This window comes from Chelmon rostratus, chromosome 5, assembly GCF_017976325.1.
Source record: "Chelmon rostratus isolate fCheRos1 chromosome 5, fCheRos1.pri, whole genome shotgun sequence".
In the NCBI taxonomy this organism is placed as follows: Eukaryota; Metazoa; Chordata; class Actinopteri; order Chaetodontiformes; family Chaetodontidae; genus Chelmon; species Chelmon rostratus.
The window spans coordinates 4,975,698-4,999,262 of record NC_055662.1 but is presented as its reverse complement, the minus strand read 5'-3'; the positions used below and the strand labels follow the sequence as shown (position 1 = coordinate 4,999,262).

At 43.3% G+C, this 23,565-nt stretch overlaps 1 protein-coding gene across 3 annotated transcripts in view; it reads right to left on the bottom strand.

Annotated features, from left to right (window-relative positions):
• sema4c (sema domain, immunoglobulin domain (Ig), transmembrane domain (TM) and short cytoplasmic domain, (semaphorin) 4C) overlaps nt 1-23,565 on the bottom strand; it is an 86,372-nt gene that overhangs the window by 20,532 nt on the left and 42,275 nt on the right. For 2 of the 3 annotated variants that reach the window (XM_041936689.1, XM_041936690.1), the window contains 3 exons: nt 21,636-21,844; nt 7,070-7,224; nt 2,126-2,188 (listed from right to left, as the gene is read on the bottom strand). In XM_041936689.1, the coding sequence (XP_041792623.1) occupies nt 2,126-2,188; nt 7,070-7,224; nt 21,636-21,747 (330 nt within the window). In that variant the 5' untranslated portion in view covers nt 21,748-21,844. Of the gene's footprint in view, nt 1-2,125; nt 2,189-7,069; nt 7,225-11,373; nt 11,445-21,635; nt 21,845-23,565 lie in introns of those variants that run through there. The other variant, XM_041936691.1, reaches the window with a different exon arrangement.

The window sequence follows — 23,565 nt, the reverse complement described above, 5'->3', positions numbered from 1 at the left end:
AGGACATTGCTTAATAGATGATGTAGTGATGCGACCAAATTATCTAAATAACCTTTCAACTAAACAAAAAAGAGACAGATTGTACCCATTCAAAGAATATGTGTGTAATTAACAGCAAAACATATGCAGTGTTATATGGGAAGAGGCCTTTAATGTCTGCGCTGTGATGAACAATAAAGCTTTTTGAATGGAGCTGGAAGCAGATGCTCACGCATGATGCTGGAAGAATGAATAATTCAGTGCATCCAGCCGATGTTGCCGTTGCAGCAGCAGAAACAATATCTGTGTCTCGTGGCTATAACACGAGCAAAATGATTTCTTTAAAACTCATTTTTATAGCTCGTGCAATCAGTGAGGATAATCAGGATGAGATCTGTCTGGCAGACGGGTCTCTTTCAGGCCCCCTGTTAGAGCGTTACATATAAAGATTAATCATTAAATTTATGATGGGCAGTGGAAACACCATATGGATATTCTTGCACAGAAAGCCAATTCCTGTTTATATGTAACAGGAGGTATATATGTGTAAGAACTCACAGCTATCATAGTCACTGGACTAAAGCACAGTCATGATTTTTCACTACCATCGCACTCTATTTGAAGAACTGCACCTGGAACAGCCAGTTTCAGAAGCTGAATTCTGAACACATTAACTTTTAATAACTGTTTGAAAACACTGCATTATTAAAGCTCCTGTTATACTAATTTCCCAACATGTTTTTCTTTGGAATCAGTTTTAGTTAAAGCAGTGTTGCTACTGCTTTACTCCAGTGAACTGTTTCCCATTTGGTTTTTAACCACATCAAAAGTTAGTGTTGTGCAATGAGAGAAGTTTTAGCTTCCAAAGGCTATGTGTTTCTCTAAAATATAAGGCGAGACTTGCAGATGTACATGATGCAGCTTAAGCAGCGAGAAGCTCTTGCTGAGGCTGGGGCCAGCTCCCTATCTGTGTTTCCAAATGCACCAAAACAGACGAGTGAGAGCTGGATGATCATGAGCACAGACATTACATGAATTAATGCTGAATTACTCCTCTGCTAAATATCATCCAAAATTATTTGGAAGAAATGGAGCATCATTACGAGATTTGTTAGCGGAGTGTTTTTTTTATCCGATTAAAGAATGCTTTGTGGTGCGGTCGGGCATCATAATAAGATTTTCTTGCTGCGATTAGGACGACAAGATACGACTCACGTGTGAGTCTGTTGAAATTGAAGTAAGCTGCCAGCAGCCATTAACTGGGAATAGGGAGGAACAGCTAAAACTCACTAATTAACATGCCATATGTTGTTTAATTCACACAACAACCAAGTGTAAAAATGACAAGCTTTACAGGGGTTATGTCCTGGACTGCTGCCTTGAATCTTATCATCACCGTGACGCTCCAACACCATCCCCAAAACTATGACGTTGATGTTTTTACGCTTTGGTGGGCAAAGCCAGGCTAGCATCTTCAAGTATGCTAAGCTAAGCTATGCAGCTGCCGGCAGTAGCTTCATACTTAATGTGCTATCGACCTCTCATCTATATCATGTTTATTCTCACCAAAAGAAAAAAGAAATTCAGCATATTTCCCAAAATGCACCTTTATTTAATTAATCGTGTATTAATCGTGTATTATAGCTACATTTTATATTGCTTAATGTATGATGCATAAATTCCCTGTTAATCAGCAAAAGCACTGTGCATCACTCTTAAGATTAACAGCAGATAAAGTTCCTAAACAATGATGCAGGGTTCCACTTGTGTCCATACAAGGTAATTATGCTTTAGCAAAAGTGTTTGTATTTTTATTCAATTTTATTGTTTTTAATTGCATTTTGCTTTTTTATTTAGTATTACTGAACTGATAAAGCCCCAGCGTCAGTCTATCACATGTAAGATTATTTCTGGAGCTCAAGACAAACACTTCCTGAATTGAACCACCTTAAAAGTTGCTGATGCTGACGCTGTCTGGGAGATGCACCGTCTGCTAATGCAATGACTGGAAGGTTTCCAGTTAGGAACCCCCGAGTGGCTTGACAAAATGTAATTGAGCAAAGTGAGTAATGCTGCTCTCATAACCCGCTGCCATGGTGCCGTTGAGCACGGCAGGAAGCCCCAACCTTTCTGAAATCGGTGTTACCTGGTTGTTCTTCCCCTTGGCAACACACTCTCTCTTCTTATCCTGCGGAGCCGGCCAGTCGATCTGGAGAAAAGAGAGAGGAAGGTTGGATGTGGGCAGGAGTGATGCTGTCTGCCTTTGGCTCATACGTAATGCATTCTGTAAGTACGTCTCCATATATCATTTCCATTCTCTGGCACGGACCGTAGCAAATATACACACTGTAAATAGATGAGCACTGTAGATGACATGACCTCATTTCTTTCTAATAGGGTGCACGGCAAAAAAAATTCACACATTCCTTGTTGCCAGTTTGCTTAACTCGGGCTGTAGACTCTGCACTTTTTGACCACTAGCAGCCGTAACTATGGCAACAACCACGGACTCACAAACAGAGCACATTTTACAAGCTGCATTCTGCTGCTGAAAAAATGTACATTTTCAATAGACGCATTATAGCAGGCAGACACGTCAGTTCAGAGCAGTTTCTGAAAGATCGCACAAAGTGATGCTCGTCCACCGGGGTCCGCGGACTCTGCAGGTGGTGCAGACGCCCAGCTTCAGTCCCCGGCGGCGGTGCTTCTCGGTTGGCCCCATCAAAGGCAGCGTTAGTGTTAGGTAGAAGAGTGTGAGGTCCTTACTGCAGCAGCATTCACTAATGATTATACCATTGTTTAAAGGATCAAAGACAGGCTGGCTCGTACAAAGCACTACTCCACTGACAAGCTTCTGTCCTCCAATTCTGCTGAAATACGCGGGAGGGGAGGAAATGGAAAAGAAACGTTCTTCCACTCTGTTTGTCCATTCACTTCCTTTTAGTGGCTGTTGCTATTTAGCATTATTTACAGTAGCTGCTCCTTTAATGGCTGTGTGACACATGGCTGAACTTTGCTCCGTGGACAGAGGTCTAAAATATGAACTGTGTTTACTAAGAGGTTTCCACACCATTAGAAATAATTACACCGGTCATTACAGGCGGAGAGCCGCTGCAAATTCAGTATTAAACTTGGATTTACTTGACTGGATTTAAACCAACAGCAATCAAACAATGGGTTATTGCCATATACTGTGCTGCTAGATAGACTGCGCTTTGTAATACTGACTTTTATATCGTTTTATAGTCTACATTAGTCTTTTTTAGCTAAGTTAGAACTCTAATCGGTACACTTCATATTTTAATATAATAATGTTTCACTGGCAAGACACAAAAAAAGTGATTCATGTGCCGCCTCCCTGCCACTGTCCAAAGAATACTCACATTTAATTCTCGCAGAATTCCCGTGGTCACTCCACCGATGATGGAGTTATAGCGGTTAAGATTTAATAACTGAATTCATTATTAGGATGGGTGGCTGTGAAACAGTGCCTGTATGATCTGTGGTGTTCGCTAACGCACTTTAAGCTTTTAAAGAAAGATAAAACGAAGCACAGCAACACCAGCAGTTTAGTTACTTCTAATTTGTTCCCAAGGGATTCTCATTAGTCGCCAGGCGCTGTCTATTTCATCATCTGATCCAAGAAACTCACTCTGCCTCTGCTCCACATTGAATATAATGAAACAATATATATATATATACATATCAGGCAGCGGTAAGAGTAGTAGCTCTCATTGTTAATGACTAATGGCCTACAATGAGACATCTGCCAAAATAGATGTCCTCTACCTCACATTAACACATGGCAATAATAACACAGCTCCTAGACAGATATCTCAGCTCTCTTCACATTAGCGTCTCTGGATCCACTGTAGGCTCTTTATGTGGCAAACAGATTGCAGAAAGTAAGTCAGTGAAAAGGCCTCAACCTTTAAAATGAAGTGGAAACATTTCTTTTGGGAAAAACCTCTGTGCTTTTACACAGCCACTCGGTTTCAGCATTTTGGAAAGGCACGTGCTGATGTTTTGTGCCATATGCAAATACTGCAGTCTACATTAGCTTGAACGCTGGTTCTACAGTGACATGGAGTGCTGGTTGAAACTGTAATATAGCGTACGCTGCTGGTCCTAAAAACACATCTGAAAAGCAAGGATAGGTGGATGTGTGATTGTGACGTGCCATTTGAACATTTGCAGCATTTTGTACTTTTTAAAATGCTGGAGAAGGTGAAAAGTGCATCACTGATGCAAATTTAGTCCAATTTTGTATCAGTGGTGTTTTGTGGAGACAACACAACTAAATAATGTAAAAGGAAGCTCTTCAGATGCGAATGGGAGTGCGTCAAAAAAGGAAAAAAAAGTTAAAGTTAAAATCCTGAGGAGAATATCGCCAGAAAACATTCAGCAACGAGAGACAGACATGGAAGTAATGAAGAAAGACAGCAAGTAAGACAGCAGCAAAGAAAGAACAGAGCAAAGGAGGAAGGGGGAGGAGGGGTGAGAGAGTGATGGGCAGATGGTGACAGAGGGGACGGACTATTCCCTCGTCCTCGTGCAGTCATTTCTCTGTGTTGGCTCCTTCCCTCTACACTGCACACTGGGGGCTGACAACAGGTGGTCTTATCATTACTGTAAGACTCATAACCCTCACTCAAACAGCGTGTGTCTGTGTTGTGTGTGACAATGTGTGTGTGTGTGTGTGTGTGTATCTAATAACTGCTCATTACGGCGGTAAATCAGATAACAATCCCCAAACCGCTGCAGGCTGCTCACTGCACATTCAGTGGAATGCTGTAATTGTATTGATTGCAATACGGACCAATTATTGAGGGAGCAAAGCAAGAGCAGATTAAGTGTCTGAGGCTTTAGCATCTCTGTATGTGAAAATGTGCGTGCATCAGGTCAAGTCAAGGGTATTTATAGGGCTCTTTCAACAAATAGGTTGGCCCAGAGAGCCACGCACAAAAACAAGATACACAAATTAAAACAAGCACAATAAAAAAAAAACCTGATTGAATAAGTGCATCATAAACTGCGACACACAGGGCCAGAACCTGTGCCAGTGTGTATGCAAGTGTGTGTGTGTGTGTGAGCGTGCCTGTGCACTCCCACGCATTCACACTGGTTTGCACGGATAGAGGTGAAATATTGGCGCCAACAGCCACACATATTACGATCTTAATGTTTGGCAGCACACTCACACTATTACAGTTAAAGGCTTTTAGCAACAGATAACATAAATATCTTCCAAATAAAGCAATAACTTAGCAAAACGTCAGAAAACATCTGAACTGCATCCAAAATACATAAAACCTGGTTCAGTAAAAATCTCTTCCCTGATTAACAAGCACTCGTTAAATTATAAGAAGTGTATGTTTATGGGTGACAATAACATTGTGAATATGCTGTTACCATAAACTCTATAAAACATGGTTTAAGTGACGTCACCCATATGTTTCTGAAGGTCTATTGTGAATCCAAAAATGGGCAAAGAGGTGGAGCATTGGTGGAGCTGAGGTGGGTCGAATGCTCAAAGAGGCCCTGCCCATAGTGATGCATAACTTTAAGCCTTGATATAATTAAAATGAGTGAGTTACATAAAAATCCAACCCCCATTCAGCTGTCATGAATGAAGGAATTAGTTATTGGCTGCTGTAGTGGGGGTCTATGGGGATCGACTGGCTTTTGGAGCAAGTTACTTCTGTGCTGGCTTCATTTTCCAGCCCCGGAGGTTGATGCTTGGTTATTATCTTGTTTTGGTAGCAAGTTTGGTGATTTTCATTGTTTAACTGGTAAGTATAGAAATAATCACATAATGAGAGGTGTTATTTAAATAAGTAATCATTGTAAATAGAAATAAAGCTTTATAGGTTTTCTTTGCCATCAGTAAAAAAGCTTTTACTTTCTTTTTGCTGTAAACACTGATGATGGATAAACACATGAACCTCAAACAAAGTGCACATCCTCTTTTTACATTCCATTTTCGTTTAACTAACAATATATATTCATTGAAGTATTCAGTTTTTGACCTGGGCGATCACGACATGTTGTCAGTTTCAGGCCTCCATGTGGACCTGCATGGCTTTCTATGGCTGAAAAAACAAAAACTGCTGGAACACTTTGGTTTGTGGTTTTGTTTTTTGCCCTCCAAAAACAATGTATAAACTCAAAAAATACATGTGGGCCAAGCCAAGGGCTGTTTGAGCTGTTTGCTGTGGAAAAGCTGACACACTGCAGGGCTCTTAACTAACAGCAGCAATTAATACATTTTATTATATTTGTGACCCTTCAAGGAGGACATTTTAATACATTTTGAGAGGGTATTTAATTGCTTGACAGCGCGCACATTTTTAGATTCTACAAGGTCTGAAAATTTAATAAAAGAAGCACAGGCCAGACCAATAAAAAACCGAACAACTAGTATGTCTCACTTGACTTTATTATGGTATTATTTGGTTCTTTGATTATCTGCCAGAATTGTGTGTGTGTGTGTGTGTGTGTGTTCTCAAATGTCCTTGAGTACAAACTCAGCAAATAAATAAATAAGTCAAATAAAATAACATCAGGTCAGTGTGGTTAATAAGCGGCGGAGACGTGTGGCAGAGGCAGGGATTATGCTTTTGTTCTCTTTCCTTTCCTGCTTACCCAAGCTGAACCTCTGTAATATTTAAGCGGTTCTATAATAATTATATCACAGTTAATATCATAATTGAATTTGGTGTATTTAAATGAAGTATTTGAAATGTGTGTTTATCTCCGCAGTGCTCAGTAATCAGGCCGTGTGGAGGAGATGGTGCTTCAGTTCTTTAACTGTCCATCATGAAGCGCCGTGATATCAAATCTTATGTGTTATCATTTAATTTCTCGCATTTCTGCAAGAGCCTCTCAGAGTGTGTGGGCGGTTGCAGTGACTGTTAGTCAGGCAACGTCGTGAATATAATTGTTTTTCTTGAAATCATTCCTTTCTCGTGTTTTATCCCTTGTCACAACTTTTGTAAAATGTAACAATCTTAAGTGGTTGCAAATAAGGCCTTTAGAGTGTGTGTGTGTGTGTGTGTGTGTGTGTGTTTGTGTGTTTGGGTGGCCTTACCTGTGGCCGTAGCTGCCGGCTGATGTCGTTGGGGTCCAGGGCGAACAGCGCCTCCCGTGCTCCAACATACAAAACCCTCTCGTGGTCGGACAGAGTCAGCATGCTGTAGTTGAAGACGCCCTGAATGCTGAACCTCGCCATGCTGTCCAGCACATCTGGATGAAGACACACAGATGCGGCGCTACGTTAGTGATATGACTGCAAAACAGCTCATCTTTCCTGACAGATGAGCGGATAAAAGCCGAGAAGAACATTTCACACTCGCCACACAAATTTTGTTGATGTCTCGGCTTATTCGCACCGCCGAGCCTCGCCCACTCCTCCACCTATAGCTCGATGTCATCCCCTCTGCCAGCACTGTGCGTGGTGCATCTCACCCACATCTTCACTCTTCATTACGAGCTGCGTGTTGTCTTACATAACATTCAGACACAGAGTCGCAGCGTCTGACAGCTCCTGCACATTTGAACTCTGTGGCTAGTTAACCTGCGCATGACCTTCAACCCAGCAGCTCGCTGGTGAATGTAGCAGCTAAAGAACCAGACATTTCCTTCAGGAGCGGATGGAGAAGAAAACAGCTACATAACTAATGAATACTTGACTTGTGTTCGCCAACACACTTGTCAAATCATATAACTTGCCTTTATAAATGCGATAATTTGACAGTGTTGCTTCACTGTCCGCAAGTGGCCAGAATAATCAGCCCTCGCAGGTTTAAATGGTTTTGCAAAGTGACTAGTAGCTTGTAGTGTTCTGCAGTCCAGCAGACAGTCGACCAACTGCTCTCTCATTCTATTTAAGTGGCTACAAGATTCAATCTGAAAGCATTTACACCTCTGCGTTGTCCTCGACTACCAGAGCAAAAAACCAACGTGCATTTACATTAATCCACCATTCATAGACACTGAGAAACAACAGCCCTCCATTTAAAGAGCACAGAACAGAACAAAGACAGTGAACGCAGCACATCATGTGCTGAAGATGTGAAAAGCTCTCACGGCTAGAACTCATCGGCTCCTAAACAGTTTGCTGAAACCCAGTATCTTGCTTCAAGATCTATGGTAAACTATTCCTGCAGGACGGAGCTCTGCGCTGAAAGCTTCACAAGCTCTGTGTTTACTTTAAGATCCTGGAGTGCGAGCCGGTCTTCAGGGCAAGTCTGATAAGTTCCAGATCTGCATGTCAGAAGTGAGATAAGGTGGTCATCTATTTAGGAAAGCTGCGCAAATAAACAAGAAGCGATGATGCTCCTGCCCTACCGGCCCTTGTTTTGATGAGGAGTGCCGCGGCCACAACAAGCCAGCAGTTATGACTCTAACGGCAGAGTGAAGGCAGCATCCAGAGCTTTTAAAGCAGTTGTGTAGTGATGAATACAGATGATATTCTTGGACTAACCGAAATGGTTGCAAGTCTGCACAATCTACAGAATCGCAATCTTTTCATCTATAAAAGAAACGAACCTCCAACAGCTTCAATCAGCCAGTGCTTTAATGCCACTTTTAAAAGTGAGTTTGTTATTGAGCCAGATGCCAGGAGGTTTGCATTCATACACTCGTTCAATACAAATACCATTAAGACGGGTAATTTTCAAAATGAGAATATTGTCTCATCTTGTTTTGGAAAACAAGCTAAATTGTGTTTTGCCTCAGTTTAACGCAGCTTTGAGACTAAAGATTGTTAAAAGACTCGTACGCTCAGCACTGCGGCATTAAGAGGGGCAGCTTAATCTAGGCTCGACACCTACACACAACAATACAGGGATTTAGAGTTGGGCCAAGAGGCATTATTGCGAATGAAAAATGAGATCCGAGCGACGACGTGAACAGAATGCAGAGCGTAAAATCGCTAATAAATGCACACTAATAATGGGAGTAAATCTGCAGGTGTGATTAGATTGTTCATTATCTGGGCTGATCATTCATGTGTGAATCGCATTTTAATACGAAGCCTAAATGAGGCCTTTTCCTCTGATTAGGCTATCGCTCAGAGCATTAATGAAATATTAGCCTCCTTGTAAACCCTGTTATTGATCAAATAGCCGGATCGATGTGCTTTATCTCAGGGCTGCCGGATTCGCTAAAGGATCGGCCACATTTTCGGGTCGTTTCTCATTTTGCTGCACGCACAGCGGCACAAACAATCTCAAGAAGATTATGAGAAAATCACAAAATGTTCCCTCCACGGTCCCATATGCAGGGCTTGCTGAAAAACCAGAGCTGACTTTTTTCATCAAAATTTAAAAAAGATGCACCCACTGTTTTTTTTTTCTTGGCTCTCTCTCTCTCTCTCTCTCTCTCTCTCTCTCACACACACAAGCATGCACACGTGCGCCATTCAAATCCCCTGACTAGCATACAGACAAACTAGTGGTGCAGAGCAGATGAAAAGGCGAGACAGAGACAGGAGGAGCGAGAGAAAGGATGGTGTTTAGTTTTCATTATCCACACTCTTGTTGCTTGTAGTGTCACCTTGTTCTCCCTCTCCTCCTCTCTCCCACTCTATCTGGGCCGATAGAGTGCGTGCGAAACGCGAGGCGACGACAGCCCGCGCCGCGCTTAATGCTATCTCATAAACCGAATGTTGCTCTTTCTCTCTTTTTTTTTTTGTTTTCTACAGCATGAATATTTTCACTTCTTTCGCCATTTTCCCGACTGAAAATAGCAGCTGAAATCCAGGGAGGGAACAGCAGGAACTGGTGTGATTTATGGTGTGACTAACTGCTCATGTGACGCTGTGGCCTAGTTGGGACTAAATAGACTCATATACGTGGAGCAGGCTGCACGGGATGAGCGTGTTCATGTGCATCTGTGTGGGTTAGAAAAGTGAGGCTTGTTACTGAGGGCTTGATGGTGTGATTATTTAAGTGTTACAAAGCCCTGGATGTCATTGAATTGTTTTCCACAGACATTAAGCTCTGTTTTAGTCAGTGGAAGATTCTGTTTTTGTTGCTTCAAATACAAGGTGATCCCTTTCTAAACCGGCTGCACATGAAGTGATGCTCATTCTCACAGACAGCCAACATCCCTTTCAACTCACACCAAAGGTGATGCCAGAAGCTTAGCTTTGCTAATGTGAATGACAAGCCTTGGAAAGAAACAATGAAGCAAGCCTGATCTCCTGATGACCATGTGATATGATTGAAAGCTCCAGGACAAGCCAGCGAGTGGCCCCCGGTGGAAACTGCTTGGTCTGATTTCCAAGGTTGTTGTTAGATATTATTCTTTGTTTTTTCCTCATTTTCATTTCCAGTCTTTTATCCTGGAGTATTCATTTAATTTACTAGCACGGCTGCATAAAAAGCAGCACAAACATGAGCTTTTATTTCACATGTATCATTTAGCAAGCTGCTCCAAACAGCACAGCTTTTTTTATTTATGACCAGCAGCAACATCTGCTCACACCAACATGTGTCTTTCTAAACCCTAAAAGAATTTGTGTTGGTTTTTGGTCTGCACAGCTCGAGACCCCAAACTGAGTCTTACTGGACCCTAAAAAGCAACCTGGTCAGTGGCCCCACATAATTTGAGTTTGAGACCCCTGACTCAGGACTTTTAAAATGAGGGCAACAGCTGATTTTATCCATGGTTTTTACCTCCCTTCATTTGACTATTTTCATGCATAAGGTTACCCAATGATGCAAGTTTTAACTGCTGACTCCAGATTAAAGTCTAAAAGCTTTTTGACCATCAAGACAAACCCTCCACTGAAACCGTCCTGCCAACCAGCTTCCATGTGCGTGTGGACGTGTGTTAAACAACACGCAGCAAACGTTACAGACAGACAACACAGTCAGTCGAAAGTTAAAAAAACCTGCGAGGCGACATGTCAGAGGTACAGAGGGATGGAAGGAGAGAGATAGAGGAGAGGTGGGAATAAGTAACCAAAGGAAGGAAGGGGATAAGTACTGAAGTCAGCTTATTATCTGAAGAGCAGCGGTGTATAAACATTGGAGGGTATGTACGGATGAGGGAGCTCGATGGGAGTGAGTGAGGGGAGAGAGAGAGAGAGGGGGGGGGGGAGACAGAGAGAGAGAGAGAGAGAGAGAGGCAGCATCCTCAGGGGGGAGCTGAGCACATCTGCTGTGTTCCACACAGCCGGGCAAAAAAAACCTCCAGAGCTGACACACTTCTACTAACACACACACACACACACACACACACACACACACTCACTCTTGTGTTAAGTTGAGGTATGTGGTGACTACACACGCAAATCAGTGCGCGTCTGAACACGTGAACACACACAGAATACACAGTTTGTGTGTAACCTAAAAGACACAAACACACGCACGCGCACACACTCACGCGCAGAGTCCCGAATGGCTCTCCAGGGTACCGGCTCAGCAACTCGAACGTCTCTCCACCAACGGGGGGAAAGTTTTGCTGCGAGTGGCTCGTTTGAAGTGATCAGCGGCTCTGTCATTAAGAGGCGATACGGGCAGATGCACTTACCATCTGAGACCACACCGCGGCAGCCCTGAGGCTACCTGCCGTGTGTGACGTGTCTCTGTGACAGACACACACCTGTGGTTCAGAGTGTGTGTTTTCAGAAGCCAGGGTTCAGATTTATGCATCGGCTTCAGCAGGTAACAGAAAAATCTGACTTTTTTGAGGCTTTTCGCTGTGCAGAAACAAAGAAGCAACCCTTTGCTCTAATAATGATTGATGATGATGCATGAACGTAACATCACTCCAAAGCATGAGGAAAACATGTTGTATAACTGAACTTATGCATACTTAATGCCACTGTATGCTAAAAAGAATCAGCTGTTTATTGTTGGAAAACTGTTTCAAGCTTTAAACGAGAATAGTTTTGAGTCTTTTCTATCGTTTGAAGGCTCTGGTGAGTGTGTGTCTGTGTAAATTGTGTGCGTGTGTGTGGGTTAAATTATAAGGCCTTTGATGCTTGGAGACAACAGTTTGCAGACAGCAGAAGAAAAGAAAGAATATAAATAAAAGAGTGCGAATAAAAAATGGAGGGCAGAGGCAAGGGGGGGTGGGGTGGGGGGGTGGATAATGAGTCAAACAGATGACGGGAGAAATACAAACACAAGGGCAAAAATAGAAAGCCAGGGTTTTCTACTCAGAGAATACAAAAGATAAGCAACTCAGAGGGCCTGACCGAGGTCAGCACCACTGGAAACAGAGGTGATCATAGACCACTGCACTGCAAGACCTCTTCACTGGCTGGTGTGTGTGTGTTGCTCTTTCGATGAGTGTGACAGTCATAAAAGAGGCTAATGAAAAGAGAGTGAGAGGGTATGGCAGGCATTTGGGTCTGTATGTGTGTGGGCGGATTATATATCGTTAAAAAACATACATTTCAATAAAAAATGTCAAGTCACTAGAAGAAAACATCAAGAAAAAATGTTTTTTCCAGCTTTTTCATCTGATTTTAGAGCAAATGCAGCACCATAGAAAATGAGCCCAAACTGATTAGTATAGTATGAATATATGAGCCTTTTAAAGAGCCTTCCCAGAGCTGCACATTTGCATGTTTTAGCTCAGTAACTTATGTCGACTATACCCACAATTAACAATTTAAGAAAGCATAATATATGTTTTTAGATTGATTTCCTTCCTTTTACGCAGTCATTATATACTGTGCATTTCATTTCAACTTGCAGAGACATGAGACGTGCTTGAGAAAGGTAAACCCTTGCTGTATTTCTAAGTTAACCCGCTGCTCCCTGTAGCTTCATAAATAGCCCACGAGCCAAGAGAGTGGTCCCAATCTTCTCGTCTAACTCAGTGTGTTTACCAAAATATCAAACTGTTGCTCTGTTACAAGTACAGTCCTCAGCTTACGTCTTAGTTGAAAAAGTAAAAGTACAGAACAGCAAAATGCACTTTCAGTATTAAAAGTTAAAGTGCTCATAATGCAGAAGCTGTATATTATCACATATTGAATTATTATTAGTGAAGGCCTTTAAATACTGTAAGACAGTTTATTCTGTCTGCCTCATATAATGTCTTTAAACTCACCATTTTTGTATTTAAATAGTGATTATAGTGACCAGTTCCATAAATACTGGAACAAAAAATAGAATATTTCCATTTATAATGTAGTGGTGTAGCATGTAGCATGAAATGAGAGTACTTGAGAAAAGCACCTTGAAATAGCACTGAAGTACAGTACTTGAGTAAATGGAATTTATTTTCCAGCATGGTCATAGACATGTGGTCACTACAGCTTTGAACAGGACTATTTGGAATAACGTCCTCTTTGGTTCAGCAAGCTGCAACATCTGAGACTTAAGAGCGTGTCGCTACTGCCTGAAACTACCAATTTCACATTAGCGTCTCTCATTGATTTTCTTGTTTATACTTGTGTGTGCATGTGTTGTGCATCTGATGTTTGGCCGACTAAGTGTTTGAGTGTTGGATGTCGGAGTGTCCTCGAGTGCACCACGAGGGAGAAGTTTCACTCGTTCCCTGCGCTTGACTGAGGCATCATGCAGCAATAATAGAGCTTCCGACAAAGCGTTATCAAGAGGATGATGCAATGTCGCAAGCTTCGATACAAGAATAGTCTTTATGAGAAGCATAATGTTGCTCGTTTCTTGCCATGAAATGTAGCAGCTCAGCAGCCGTCTCTCTCTTGCTTTTCGAATCTGAGCGAAAAAAGACAAAAATGTTCATTTTGATTGATCAGCGCTTGCGTCTGCGCTTGCGTGCGTTCATGTCCGCGTGTGCACATTTCATTGTAGGGTATCTCAGGGTCATGCCACAGCCTCAGCATCCAGCCCAGCCCGGATCAAACCAAGCCAAACCGAGCCAGACCAAACAGAAGTCCCATGCAGGGTGGAGGAAGAGGGGGAGGTAGAGGGGACGAGGGGGGGCAGCGCTTGTTGCTTCACGGCCGGCTGGAAAGGTCTCGGTCCGGGCCTCGCCTCTGTAATCTGCCTCCATCAGCCTTCCAGCAGAGCTCCAGCCTCCCTCCGCCTGTCTGCTATAAATACATGCAGCCTCTGCTTATAGCTTCTAACCACCGAGCCACTCACACACCAAACTATGATTAAAGGCCTATTTTGGGGAGAGCTTTGAAGCAGCGACAAACACCGAGTGAGAGGCAGAGACAGACAGACAGCCAGCCAGACAGACAGACAGACAGACAGACAGACAGAGGAGGAGAGACGCTTCACGGCGCCCACACAAGCAGGCAGATATACCCGAGCGTGCGTTCCGAGCCTCGTCAGACCTTCATCTGAGCAGGTACCCTCTTTGAAGAAAAAAAAACAACTCAGCGCGCACAAAGGAGCACACACTCCCACGTGGATGCTCCAGCTTTGTCTGCTGAACAGACGACAGGCTCACAGGAGAGTCAGGTGTGCGACAGAATGAGAGCATGGAGACAGATATACATGCGTTTAATAGCTAGATCTGCAAAAAACACCTTTTGTCAATTGCTGACTGAGTTTACCTTCTAACAGATTGAATGCTATTGGAAAGTATGAGATTTGCAGGATTATTTTGGTTATTATTATTATACTTAATTCACTTGCGACTGAATCGACATGTAATAAATTGTTTTTGATAAGCAGCCGTGGCAATAGAGAGCGACTGAATTCAACAGAATTGGACGAGGAGATGAAGGGATGGGAGAGTGGGAGGAGAGGAAGTGGTAAAAGTGGATTAACACAACGGAACAACGGAACAAGTGAGCCCAGTGGGGGGTGGGAGGGGGGTGGGTGGGGGTGGGTGAGGCAGCAGATGAAAGCTTGGTTGGGGGTGGTGGGGTGTAAGTGTCGGGATCAGTGGGGGGTCGCCATTGCAATCCACAACAAGCAGAACAAATCAAGAGCTAGTTGATGCCACAAGTGAGGTTTTTCCATTCCAGCGTCATGGTTCAGCATGTCTGACTGGTGCAGCAGCGAGCTCCAGCTGGGGAGAGTTAGGCCTTTTTGTGCGACGCTGCGGCGATGACACACACAGGCGCACACAAAGGGAGATAGAGGGGAGACTGTGGAGCTCAACGGGTGCAGCACGCCGCCGCTATAGTTTTGGAATTTGACTCACTGAATGATTTACAAGCCAGAAATTACAAGTATTTGGTGATTCACAAGACCGGGAAATCTTGTGGAAGTGAAAAGCCATTAAGACTGTGGAACGCTACACTCAAACCCAGCTCAATAGCGATGAAACAGCCTCATGTGTCCTCGAATGGAAGTCTGGCAGAAACTCTGAGTAAAACAGACCCATTTCTCGCTCAATCTGTGGGGACAAACACAGAAATGTGAGCTTCAACACGTGGTTTCATTCATTCTGAAAGCTAGTCCATAAATGGTCTGTGCAGGGGTAACAGGGATATATTTGGTAGTTCATACACATGACTTCCTTTTAGTATTTTGTACTACGTAATGCTAATTCACAACCTCAAATCAATTATTCCTACACATGAGCTGTATCCCCATACGCTGCATGTACGTGATCATGTACAACTCATGGCTTTCAGTCGGAGATCTGGCACTCTTTATTTGAATTCAAGAGCCAGAATAAATTATCAAATTTTAATTTACTCCATAAAATGTCATTCCAAAAGGTGCAAAAACGGCAATCACAAATCTTCAATTTGCCTTTTTTTGCTCGAAACCCAAAATATATAAGACACAGTCAAGTAAAACAGAAAATCAGCGAATCCTCACATTTGAGACGCACGAACCAGCAAATGTTAAATGATTTCAACAATTACTTGACTTTCAAAATGGTTATTTTGCCGTCGATCTTCTGCAGCACTGTATAATTTATGCAATGAATATGCAATCAATGTTTTTAAGGATGAGGACAATGGCTGGCAGTGATTTTAATATAATGTCAGTGGTGGTAAACCAGTGCACCAGTTCAGCCATGACACTACTACCACAAGAAGGTGCTTTGGATGAGAGCAGCCTTCGAGTGACATTTTAATTTTAATCCACATGCCCACTTGCCCACACATCAGCTCTCACAAAGTCTGTACGACAACAGAGAGCACTCCAGGTCCTGACATCTGGTCCCGGCTGTTAATCTTCACTGACCAATCAGCGCAGGGTCAGGGGATGAGTGACACTCATGGCAGATAAAAAGCGGTGATGAATCTCCTTCCTCCGTCCCTCCCTCCCTCCCTCCTTCTCCCCCATCTATCCTCCCAGTCACGCACAGCCTCTCTCTGCCTCCTCCACTGCCTCGCTCTCAACCACTCATTACTGTAATTGGAGGGTTTGGGGAGATACGGCAGAGACACAGAAAGAAGGAGGAAAAAAAGAGAAAGGTTGAGAGGGAGGCAGAGAGGTTTCTGGAGGTCAGAGGCCCAGCCCTTTTCCACTCTGCCTCTGCTCGCTGTTTTTTTCAGCCGCCATCTCTCATTCTAGCTTTCTTTTTCTAAATCAAGAGGCGCACATTTGCTTTGGCTTTCCTTTAAAGATGCGGGGCTCATTTGCTGCATCAAAGCAGGCTAGATTTTCAAACCAAATATCAAGTTTCTAAGGGCTGTTTCCCCTCCCCTCTTCACCTCCCTCTTTCGCCTCCTTCTCTTTCTTTCTTCCTTGCTTTGTTTAACCACAGCTGCTGCGTTTTGTCATAGTTTTGGCTTACTGGCCTCTGTCGCTGGGCTGTACTAAGGAGGGTAGCTGTGAGTGTGACAGTGTGTGAGCGTACGAGCCCAACAGGAGAAACCCAAAAGAAAAAGACAGAAAAGAGTGAGAGAAGACAGTGGTGCTGTGAGCTGGAGCGTTTTCTGTGGTCAGTGGACGTTAAGGACATGAGTGAAAGACGCAAAGGTGGAGGACAAAAAGCAAGTGAGCAAGACGATATGAAATCCCGTCCTCTTCAAGTGTTCAGTTTCATGGAGAAGGCTGGTGATATTTCATATCTGATGCAGAAGTGAGCTAGGCTCAAGTTTAGACTCAACTTGACAAAAAAAAAAGAAGAAAAAAAGACTTTTGAACTTTTGAAAGGAGAAAGAACATGCTGCTCCTCATACAAAAGTTGACTTCATAAATAATAAAGAGTCCTTGCTCTATTCAAAACACTTTGAAGGTTTTCCAGATCTTGGTACAACCATTTGCTTATGGTAGCTCATTTTAGTTAATTTTAGCATCAATGGATATAGCTGTCAGTTTGCTGACTTTTATGACTGTTCTGGACTGGTGATAGTGTACTATTCACCACTCACACTAGCCACTGCAATGCTGCTGTTACATTTAAGCTTTGTACATGAACCTACATATGAGGCACAAGCTTTAATATCTGGACTTCACCTGGACTTTAGTCTTTTGACTAGAGCTGACTCGGTATCCTCCCCAAGCCCAAAGATTAAAATGCACATTACAAAAAAGTCTCTATTTTCCTGCCAAAAGGTGAAATCAACCAATAGCAGCCAATCACGGTGCACAAGCAGGAGGGAAAGCTGGATTTGCAGGGCACGACGACAGAAGGGAGCAATGAAAACATGAAGAAAATGTCCGCACACTGCAGATGCAATTTAACAAAACATCCTCAATGGAAGTACTGATAAATTGCACATGCTGGAGCTACAGTGTACAGACCTTTAATTTGAGACTTGACACACAATTCACAGCTAAAACCTTACAATTTGCAAAACAATGACTCTTATCCCATTTCTGGATCGTCCAGTAAGCATTGCCTGTTGCGTCAGTGTAGGCTGATACAAGTTATTTGTCTGTACCACAGAGCTCGACTATTAACAAAAGCCCAGGGCAACAAGTAGCTTCATTGGAGTGAGCATGGATATTTCAACAGATTTTTAGTAAAACACACTTGCAACATGGAGGTGCGATGAATACCCCAAAGGTGTATTAATCCGCAACTCAAAATAGTCCCAAAAAAAATAAGAATAATAGTCAACAAGAAAACAGCTGAGCAACATCAGCTTTTTCCTTTAACATTAGGTACAACTGTATGGATTAGAAGACCTTTAGCAAAAAAAAAAAAAAAGATTAACGAGGAATTTATACAGTATGAACACAGACGTGAAATATAAAGCACTTAAAAGTGTAAAGAAATTAAGATACATGCATTGTGTCAGTGATTAGAAAAGAAAAGTAAGTAAATTTACAGCACTCATTAGCTGCTCTGCGAGGGCCATACATAATGTGTGGACATAAATGTCTCATTAGGAGCCAACAATGACTTTTTTTCCCTCCATAAATGTGACGAGCGGCTGGTGAGGAATAGCAACAGGCTGAAATTCAAAATGTCAACATGTGACTTTCAAAAATAAAAGAAGACGAAGAGGTGCATGGATACTGAGGGGAAAGACACACACAGGCATGTACACACACACGCACACACACAGAGGATGTTTGTGTTTCTTCTTCTGCAACCTCATGTAAGCCTCATGTAATTGCATGGCGAGGGTGGTGGCGTTGGGGTATGTGTGTGTGTGTGTGTTTGGGGGGGCGGGGGTATTATCTCTTTAACCATCTCTGCCCCACCATAACCCATCCAGCTCACACAAACACACACACACACACACACACACACACACTCCTGCACTGCCGGGAGCTCCAAATCCCTCAGACTGCCAGCCTAAGCAGTACACACACTCACACACACATATAAACAAAGGGGGATTAGATAGACAGACACACAGCTACACACACACAGCCTCTACACAAATAGGTATAAACACACACGCCCTCTCTGCCCCCACATATTCTCTCACTTTGGTTTTTCATTGCCTTTCTTCTTGTCTCCGTCTTGCAAGCTCACACTGAAGCAAACAGCAACTCACACTCACACACACACTCACACACACGTTAATATGCTGCGCGTCTGTGCAACGAGACGCCTCCATGCAAAATGAAACACAGGGTGAATGTCCTGCAGAGTGTGTGCGTCTGTGTGTGTGTTTTCCTTTCTCTCTGTCGTTCTCTGAAGCTACTTTCTGTCCTTTTAAGGCAGTTAGTGACCGGCCTCTCTCTCCCACTCTTTCTCTATGGCTCTCTACCTGTCTTTCTCTCTCTCTCTCTCTCTCTCTTGCTTTCTTTCCATTATATATCTCCTCTCCCTCTTCTCATTTCTCCCCTTCAATCTCTCCCTCCCTCCCTCTTTCTGCGGCTTTGTTTTTTCCATTTCGTCTCTCCTATCTCCTCCTCAGCACTGTAGCAAGAACCCATCCATATAAGTCATTTAACCCAGTATTGAGCCTGAAAATCTCATTTTTCTTTAACCAAGTGGAGAAATCTGTCAGCGGGTAAGATAATCCTACTTGTTTCCAATGCAAATCAATTTGCATCAAGAACCGTTCTGCACTCGAGTGCCACACTCGAATCAAGTATGACAGGAGTGACGTGATCTGCCTTTTCCAACGATTCATGACTAGACTTCCAGTCTGAAGACCATCGTGACATAATAGCGGCGCTGCACTGAGTGAAGAGTGTTATCTTGTCTCTACAGGCAGATTTATTCAGTTTTTCAGAAAGATACTGACAGTGAGACACTTTTTTGGTAGTGCGTTTCTTTTTGCTCCTGCCATATAAGACCATGTGCTCGAGCTGTCCCTGCGTGCCCTGTCTGCTGTGCCTTTGCCCAAAGTGTGTTCTGGCTAAAGTGCAGCAGAGATCTGGGCCGCTCTCTGCCAGCAGTGGCTTCGCTTTGTCACACGGGAACATTTCACCAGAAAGTATTGAAGCCCTATCGATTGTTTCCCACCCCCCATGCTCTGTCCTCACGTCCCACCACAACACCAGCAAGTGACTGTAGCACGGAGGGAAGAGAGAAGGGAGGAGGGCTGTGTGGAAAAAAAAGGGGAAGGGGAAAGGGGGGGCTGAGATAGCAGCATGAGAAAGCAGCTTTTGAAATATCCCCACACTCCACCACCGCCACCGCCACGGAGCGCCTTTCTCCTCGAGAGCGGCTGAAATCGGAGCTCTTTGTGAAAACGCCATAAGAGCATTTCGGGTTCATGCGATGAGCAGTGGCATACAAAGCAAAAGGGGGAGGGAAGGATGAAAGGCAAAAAAAGAAAGAGGAGGAGGAGAAGGGAAAGGAGAGCCAGATACGGGATGAAAGGTGGAATAGGTGGCACAGAGAGGTGAGAAAATATAGCTGTTTCCCATATTTTTACCTCTCTTTATAGTATTTCCCTAATCCCCAAGAGAGAGAATGCAGCACTTCCCCTTTGAAGGATTAAAAAAGACTATTTCTCAGCTTGCAACAATTGGCATTGTTCAGTGAAGAAAACTGGGCCTGGCTGCAGAGGAGGGCTGAGATAAAGAGTGCAAATACAGTTGAGCGCTAGGATTAGACTGACGTATTGTTTTACCGAGGGTCGATGTCAGCCTCTTAACAAAATCAGGAAATCATCCTCCTCCGATGTAATGGAAAAGCCTCCCTGACTTTTGTAATGGAATACATTTTTGCAATAATCAGCGTTGTGTGAGACATCTGACCAGATAAATCACTCCAGGGCCAACTTGGAGGATTCTACCAACAGCTGTCAGCCCATAAAATCCGTCTTACAGTCTGGCCTCAGTGGATTTGGTCACTGGAAGGAAAGTAAATATGTGTCCAGTTCAATTTTGGTGAACTCTGACATGAATAAGTTGCATGTTGAGCAGTGGGGAAGCATCTCAGTCCAATCTTTGAGAGAACAGAGAGCCAGAGAGTCTACAGAGGAGGAGAGTTCAGTGTACTTTAATTTACCCTGCCGCAGTATAAACTGCTCCACAGAAGAGGGAGAGTTTGAGACAGTTAGTCTGATGGAAATTGATGGTATAATACATCTTCTAAATAAACCGGGTGAACTATTAGCAACCAAGAAAACAAGCTTGGAAGTGACAGGCAGCAAACCCAGCCGGCATCAGTATCCCCGGCTGGCTGTTCACCAGCCAGGCTGCGAGTCGCCACGACGTCATGGAGCGTCAAGAATCACATGTTCTGCTGGACCACCTTTTCACTGCCAGCGGGCCTTTAAAGACGCAGTGAAATAAAACTACAACCTCTCGTCTGGTTGCCTGCAATTGCTCAGCTGTCTCTTGATGTTTGCCAAATATTCGTTAAAACATAATTATGTATTTAGTATTTTTCTTCCCTTTTCTCTCCCTTACAGAAATGTAATATATATTTTTGAGGACCCATCTTGAAATCAGGAGCGTATACTGAAATGCAACAAATGAAATGTCAGCAAATCATAGCAAAGAATAGAAGGTGTGTGTGAAGATATCAGTTGGCAAATATATTGCTAGCGCCCCAAGCTAACAGTCAAGTGTGGTTTTATATGATATATGGGGTCGAGTAATTGCCCCAACTCACGTTTAATTGGATAAATGTTGCTGCCATGGAGCTCAGGGTGAGTCATCGAAAATAGTTTTACAGCAAAGGAAAGAAAGGAGAGTGATTTTAATATGCAAATAAAAAAAAGGGTTTCCTGGACCCAAATTTAACCTGTGACAAGAGAAACTGAAGAATTCACAGGATGAAAACTCTGGAACTGTGTTTTTCATTTTGACTTTAAGGAGCTGCTGCTGTTACAGTTGCTTCTTTAAGTCCAGCTTTCAGTGGAAAGTCTCAGTGACCCCTGAGGTCCAGCTCTTCTATCAGCTGCTATTACACTGCTCACTCACCCTGGTATCGAACAGTCTTGCGTGGGACTGGGTTCCAGTTGAGCCCCAGCGACTTCTCCCATCCAACCAAAAACACCAGGAGCAAGACCTTCGTCCCACCCATGGCCCCCATGTCAGCTCCAATTCGTTGGGACTGGCGTTGAGTGATGGATCGAGGGATCAATCGGCTGATTAGAGGGACCGGAGAGAGCAGCCCAGCTCCTGGCGGCCTGCCGAGGGAAACAAAAACCAACACATCAGCTAGAAGCAGCGACTCACTTCTTTTATTGGCCTGGTTGTTTATCAGAAACAATTTTGTCACAACAGTATTTACAGCCTGCACATTTTTCAAAAAGCCACACAAAACGGTTCACACATCCAAGCTGCAGCGAAAGATAAATTCCTCCCTTTGAAAACATGTACTTTAAAATTGAACATGGTCATCAAAATCCACAATAATGTAAAACGGAAATGAGTTTTTCAAATCATTAAAGCCAACAAGGACATTGCTGTAATCAGTGTATGTGCCTCTGTGTGTGCGTGTCCGCCAACAAAAACAAACCAAACGGTTTAATGACTTTTGGCTGAGGGGGTGGGGGCAGGGGGGTGGGTGTCCATGCAGGAAAGTTCTCCCCGTCCCTCCCTGACTCTGGCCGATAATCCAGCTATCGCCACTCAAAAAGCTTATCGCCGCATTCCTGTCAAGCCAATTCAGCAGCAGTATATTAAACTGGGGCTGAGTTATCAAAGTTAATTGGCGCTGGCAATGCATCAAACGCCAATGTGTTGGGAAATGAATGTCGAGGCAAGGACAATCCAATAGCACTGCCTCGTAAATGAATTGGTTTACCTAATGAACATGTCAAGTGTGTGGCTGCAGAGCGCCATTACGGCCCAATAACAGCACGGGATGATTGACTTGTTAGGGTGCTGCAGGTGAGACTGACGCACAGGGTGAGAGGAGGAATTTCACATTAACATAATACTGACACACACACACACACACACACACACAATGACACACTCTCAAGTCTGGTTTTGCTTGTGAGCCAGCTCTTTAACCTCTACATTATCTTGTAATGTCATTTTGTATGAACACAGCAAGTAAATTCGTTCATCACACTCAAATTTAAGATGAGCATGAATCCATTTGTTTTTCATTAGTAGAGTGTTGAAGTGTTGAAAAGAACATATATATATATATATATATATATATATATATATGGACTGCTGTCATCAGTGGAGTTGCTGCAGCCACCTGTGCTGACAAACCTCCATGACCCATGACACCTAGTGGCAGATAACGCAGCTCAAACAGAAATTATGTTTTCTGCTTGTTCAGCCACAAAACTACTAGTGGGTGGTCATGTTTGTTCAAAAATGTAGACCCAAAAAAACATGTTCTCTTACCTCCAGTGGTATCTGCAGACACCACCGGGAGCAGACGGTTTTATCTGTCTCTGGGATTTCTGCTGCTCTGCTCTGCTGCTACACAATGGACTTACCAAAGGTGTCACATGCTTCAAGGATGTTGTACAATGGGCCATTTCACTGCATCTTAAGGCAAAATGACCACACTCAAAGGCAGGGTGAAAGGCCTGCCATCATAACCTCCTTATGGCTGCATCCCAGATTTGGGTATGATTGTCTGACTTTTGAAAGGTTAGAAAAATTGTAAGAAGCAGCAACTCCTGATTACGCTTCTCGAAATTGGTTTCAGACACTTATGTAATCTGAAAAGCACTTTATTTGACTCAAAAGACCTTCAGGATGATCGCCAAAAACCTTCTGCCCCCAGTTTTCATATAGGGACCTTGTTTTTTTCAGTAAAAAGTGGTTCCAGTGAAAGCTCCTCACAGTATGGTTTTCAGAATTTCCATAGTAACAGGGACTCTGTCTGGACAAGAGATGACACTGTTGCATTTAAATGTCATTTTCAGAGGCTGTGAGT